Here is a 6,208-nt window from a genome sequence, read left to right on the forward strand (position 1 = left end):
AGATTTTTTTTTTTTTTTTTATTTTTTATTTTTTTTTTTTTTTTTTTTTTTTTTCTTAATAGGAATCCTGTAAGTACTCACTTATGAAAGCAGGGTTTCCCAGAATTCATTGGCACAAACGATTAAACTCTTTGAAATACATATGTAAGGGTTCTAAGCACAGTGTTAACACTGGGATAAACCACATGACTGAATTAGGGGGGCTCAGTAGAAACAACTTTTCATAGATCATTGTATATGTACATTATACTATTACTGTATTCCTGTTCTCTGGAAATATGTTCATTGAAACTGAAAAATGGAGCCTCATGAGATTTGCATTCTTAGGTCAGTATATAATTCACCTGTCACTTTATAAGTACTTAACAGTAATATGGCTTTGATTTTTAAAAAAACATTCAGATGGTTGCTTTGTTACCTTTTCTTAATAAAACAGTAAATTGAGATTCTTTCTTTTAGATTCTAAATGACCAAAAGAAAGCATTACAATTAGAAGTTCAGAAGCTACAGACTCTTGTTTCTGAACAGGTAAGGCTTTTCATGAATTATAAGTTAGAAATATCCAATAGATAACAAGGTCTGATTCTTCTTAAGTAGTAATCAACTCGTTCATTTTTAGAAATTTTGTTTAAGTGCAGATATGTCTTTTAATTGCATTTCTAGTCATCTTGTGCTAATCAAGTCTCTAAATTAAGGAAAATTTAATTTCTCTTCCTGAGAAGAAGCTAATGCTGTTTATAGCATTTTCCAAAAAAAAAAAAAGTTTAATAGGATGCATAAAAATAATTTCTTTAAGTCATTTTGATGCATTTGGCTCTCAGGATAATAGTCAGACTTTTGGAGCCTCACTTTTCTCTGTAAAGCAGTGTGGATTCTTAAAAAGAGAATGGGTTTGAAACCTACTACCAGCACTTAAAAGCAGTGATGTTGATCAAATTGCTTAACCTTTCTAAGACCTCTCATTCCAGGTCTTCTACATTGAGATTTTATTTACATTATAAGCGTGTTAGATTTAAATTAGGGAGCTTATGTATAGTTGAGTAGCCTAGTGCTTTGCATATAGCAGACATCTTAAGCCTTAATTCCTTTCCTTTAGAATATTCTTTTCCATCTCATCTCCACCCTCTATTGGCATCATACTTCTTTCTGTATTTATAGCAAGCCATCAAAACTGTAGCAGCCTGAATAAGCATGGCTCCATAAACTTGAGCCCCAGGTGATGTCTGTTCTGTGGCTGTTCCTAAGAGTTGCCTTCATACTCTTCTAAATAATTCTTCAAATTCCAGTTTTTAAAAATATTCTAGAAACACTTCATATTATATTGACACATTAAAATGAAGGCATGTTTCTCTACTACTGTTAAATTTTGACACATTTTATTAGAAGCTGAAGTGTAAGTTATTGCAAATGATATAGCACTTCCTTTAGCAGATGCATGCTTTTTTATTTTAAAATTCACATCTGTGCAGGTATTGAATTGGTGTAAGTAGCTGTGCCACATGTTGTGGAAGTATTTTAGAAGTATTTTGTGAACATCTGTTTACTTGTCAAGAATTAATCCATTATTTGTTTTCCTCCCCCACAAATATGGTATTTAAGTGCTTTGCATAAACTTTGTATATGCTTTACCCGTTCAGACTAAAGGTAATAGAGGAGAAAATGCTGAACAAATGATGTTTAGTGTGTGGACATGACTTCATGCCAGTGTAATGCTCAAATGATATTTAAGTTTTATTCTTAAATCGTATTCCTATTTCCTTTTGTTGTTATACAGCTTTTAACAGATAAGATATTTCATCAACTGTAAGAATTTTTTTCTCCTCAGTTTATTATCTCTGAAGTCTGGATGTATCTTAGTCTCCGGTTACAGTTTAATTGGAGGCATCTTTAATTTTTAGTGTTATGTAAACATTTTACCAGTTGTGAGATGCAACATTGGTGACTTGGATTAGATAAAATATGATAGATATTTTTTGGCTGTGTTAATTCTTACCCAGAAAAGCAGAATGTAGTCCTTTTTTTGAGTTGGTTATCAGAGATTCTGGAACACCTATTTCAATATATAAAGTTTTAAACTTTCTAAAATTCACTTCATGGGAGGTAAAATAAATGCCTAGAAATTTCTGAATCTACCCTAGAATTCCAGTATTAAAGGTGATGGTAATTCTTAGTTTTAAACAGAGTACCTGGATCTTTTCTTTTCACTTCTATTCTGTACTAAAAATGATATTCTTCATCATTAGACAAGAGTAAAACCATTAGCCTTAATTTTTTTTTTCCCCCTTAAGGTAACATGATAGCCTAAGAATTACCTAGTTTCCTCTAGTTTCTTTATTTTGGGGGGGGTGTTGAATTGTACTTTATTAAAAATTTTTTTTTTTATTGAAGTATAGTTGATTTACAGTTGTTTCTGGTGTACAGTAAAGTGATTTATATATATTCTTTCTCATATTCTTTTCCATTATGGTATATTACAGGATATTGAGTGTAATTCCCTGTGTTATACAACAGGATCTTGTTGTTTTAATTTTTTTCTTACTGAATCAGCCTTCTGTCTACTATAAAGCTTCTGTGTATTTTTAAATATTCTGTTAACATAACTTTTAGCGTGAGATGGATTCTTTTTTTATGAAGAATAGTTTTATGAAGAACAGTCCACAGAACATAATTTCATAGCCACCTTTTAAAATTTATTTAAAAGAATTATTTGATAAGAGGAGAAACTCATCTTTTAAGATTTGCTCTTTGGTAATTCTTAGAATTTTTCCTCCTTGTTCCGAAAGCTCTTTTTTTTTTTTTTTTTTTTTTTTTTTTTTTAAATAGTCTAGAAAGCATATGACTGTGACGTTATGTTTTTGGTTGTCATTGTGACTTCTCTCTCTGATCTTAGCAGACCAGAGAACCAGCTCTTTGGTTTTTCCTCTGGTCTTTTTTTTTTTGTGGTACGCGGGCATCTCACTGTTGGGGCCTCTCCCGCTGTGGAGCACAGGCTCCAGACGCGCAGGCTCAGCGGCCATGGCTCACGGGCCCAGCTGCTCCGTGGCATGTGGGATCCTCCTGGACCAGGGCACAAACCCGCGTCCCCTGCATCGGCAGGCGGACTCTCAACCACTACACCACCAGGGAAGCCCTCCTCTGGTCATTTTTATTGCCACTGCTAGTGAAGGAAGAGATAAAGATTAGCATAATTTGAATTTCTTTCATTTCCACCATTCTTTAACCCCTTCCTACCCAGCAGTCAGAATTCCAAGTGACAGTTGAGAGATGAACAGTTTAGTTATGTAAAAAAAATTCAGTCTCTTTGCTCCATGGATTTTTATCCTGGAGGAAAAAATTGAGTTTATTGACGCACAAACCAATAATGGTGCCAAGTTTTTGTTGTTTCTTTAGGTGTAGGAAGCAGAAAGACAGCAAATATCAGGTAAGGTAACCTGTTTATATACTAGAGAAGAGAAGACTCCATTTGGATGTAGGCCTATGGATAGATCAAAGAAATAAATCAGTTACTAAGATCTCATTTCTTCAGAATAAAATAATACTTTATGTGGGGGAAGGTCCTGAGGTATCTTATTTTTTTTTGAGCATCTTGACTTTTTAGCAAAGGAACAGCATGACTTTTTACTAGTAGTTTTTTAAGATTCAAAGATAAAGATTATTAAGTAAAAACTGTAGCAGTAGGAAGTTTTTTTCTTTTGCTCTGCGGCCTGGTTCTGTTTTATTGCAGAATAATTCATTGTTGTATGATGTAGTTTTGAAAGTCATCCACGGAGGAGAAAATTGGATTGGATTAGATTAATAATGTATAAAGGTAAAATATTGGATAGATAACTAAGTTGGGTCGATTTCATGCAATTGAACATTCAGTGAGCAATTGACCAAGAGTACTTGTTAAACCGTAACCTTGTTAAAGGATATTGAGTCCATTAAATTTTTACTAATGGAGAGTATGCTAGGTACTATGCTGCAATGCTAAGGCTACAGAGATGAATGAGACTTGGTTCTTGCCCCAAGAATGTGGTTTAGTGTGGAGATAGGTGTACACACAGAAAAAGTGATGAATAAAATTCTTTTTTTGAAAAAATTTTAAACTGTGTGTACAGGTTTAGAGGAAGAGATAATTCTATCTGAAGGAGAGTAAGAGGTGCCACAGAGAGGGGGCAGCTAAACCTGATTTTGAAAAATAGCCAAGAATTTGCTGAACAGCTATGGGGCGATCCAAACTGAGGGGATACAGTGTTAAAAGTCATGGTAGTGTGGCCAAATTGGCATATTCAGAGCATATTGGCATATTGTGGAAGTGCAAAGTATGAGGTATTAAGGGGAAGAGAAAGATTTGCTAGGGCCTAATCATGAAGGACTTTGTAGGCTGTGTAAGGACCATGAGCTTGATCTAGAATGTGGTATGCTACTGAAGGATGTTGAAAGAATGAATCAGCATTTTGTCTAGTATTTTAGTTGGATCATTCTGGTAACCATGAGGTGTTTGAATTTACGTGGTAGTGAAGTATGCAGTACTAAAGGTGTAATACAGCTAAATGATCAAGCTGCATATAACTAGGACTTAATAGTGTTGTCTTTTTTAAAAAATTGAGATACAATTGACATGTTAATTTCAAGTGTGCAACATAATGATTCTATATTTGTGTTACTGTGAAATGATCACAGTAAGTCTAGTTAATGTCTATCACATACATAGTCACCTACTTTGTATTGTTTTTATGTGGGACAACATGCATCAAAAATAAAGATGGACAGGACTTACCTAGTGGTGCAGTGGTTAAGAATCCGCCTGCCAATGCAGGGGACACGGGTTCAAGCCCTGGTCCAGGAAGATCCCACGTGCCACGGACCAGCTAAGCCCGTGCACCACAACTACTGAGCCTGCACTCTAGAGCCCACGTGCCACAACTACTGAAGCCCATGCGCCTAGAGCCCTTGCTCCACAACAAGAGAAGCCACCGCGGTGAGAAGCCTGCGCACCCAATGAAGAGTAGCCCCCACTCGCCACAATCAGAGAAAAAGCATGCACGCAGCAATGAAGACCTAACACGGCCAAAATAAATAAAATAAAATAATACAATTAAAAAATTTATTAAAAAAATAAAGATGGACGAAAGCCATCTTGATGAAAGATTTATAAACTTACTGCATGATTTATTTTTCACAATTTATAAACATGATTTAATGTACTTTTGACAGCTCCTATGTCCTTTCTGATGGTAGGAAAGTTTTTTTTTTCCCATTCGGAAGTTCTGTACCTCTCACAGTATAGTCCTTATGAACTCTAGAGACAGGGAGAAGAATTAGGGTATTGTGATATTTAAGATGAGTAAAGCTGAGGATCTAACCTAAGACAATGAAGAAAAGGGGGTTAATTTTTAGAAATACGTTGAAAGTGGAATCTTATGACTTGGATTTGGTAATGGAAAAATTAATAGTATTTGTGAAAAATGGTTGTAATAAAATTGGAAAAAAATTATGAAACCAACAAAATTAAGAGAAAGCAGGTAGGGAATGGGATGGGTAGAAGAGAATGTTGAAGGGAAAAAGACCCCAAACCTGTTTTGTCAGGTTGCTTAGCTGCCTGAAGACCTAGGAATGCTGATGGGGAAACCTTGCTTCTGGACACACAGTAAATATAACATTGAGGACTTTGTAAAGTGTATGGGCAGGATGCTAGAAGGATGGGGTGAATGGTTGGGATCAGCTCACATGTCATGTTTTAATGTAGCAAGGAGAATACGTTCTTGTGTTGCTTCTGCACTTTACAATCAGTTTTATTTTTTTACTCTTATAAATTTATTTATTTAACTATTTTTGGCTGCATTGGGTCTTCGTTGCTGCGCGTGGGCTTTTGTCTAGTTGCAGTGAGTGGGGGCTACTCTTTGCGGTGTGCTTCTCATTGCCGTGGCTTCTCTCATTGCAGAGCACAGGCTGTAGGTGCGTGGGCTTCAGTAGTTGTGGCACGCGGGCTCAGTAGTTGTGGCTCGCAGGTTTAGTTGCTCTGTCGCATGTGGGATCTTCCTGGACCAGGGATTGAACCAGTGTCCCCTGCATTAGCAGGTGGATTCTTAACCACTGCGCCACCAGGGAAGTACCTACAATCAATTTTACAACATTCTGTATATTGGCTTAGGTGGTGGTTATGTGAAATCTACATGTTAAAAATTCATTGAATTGTACACAGGATTTGTGCACTTGCCTTCTA

General features: G+C 35.7%; 1 protein-coding gene across 5 annotated transcripts in view; it reads left to right on the forward strand.

Moving 5' to 3' along the window:
- KTN1 (kinectin 1) overlaps window positions 1-6,208 on the forward strand; it is a 119,352-nt gene that overhangs the window by 74,514 nt on the left and 38,630 nt on the right. For all 5 annotated transcript variants that reach the window (XM_024734783.1, XM_024734785.1, XM_024734786.1 and 2 more), the window contains one exon: window positions 460-528. In XM_024734783.1, the coding sequence (XP_024590551.1) occupies window positions 460-528 (69 nt within the window). The remainder of the gene's footprint in view (window positions 1-459; window positions 529-6,208) is intronic.

Source organism: Neophocaena asiaeorientalis, unplaced genomic scaffold (assembly GCF_003031525.2).
Source record: "Neophocaena asiaeorientalis asiaeorientalis breed wild unplaced genomic scaffold, Neophocaena_asiaeorientalis_V1.1 scaffold547, whole genome shotgun sequence".
Taxonomy (NCBI): Eukaryota; Metazoa; Chordata; class Mammalia; order Artiodactyla; family Phocoenidae; genus Neophocaena; species Neophocaena asiaeorientalis.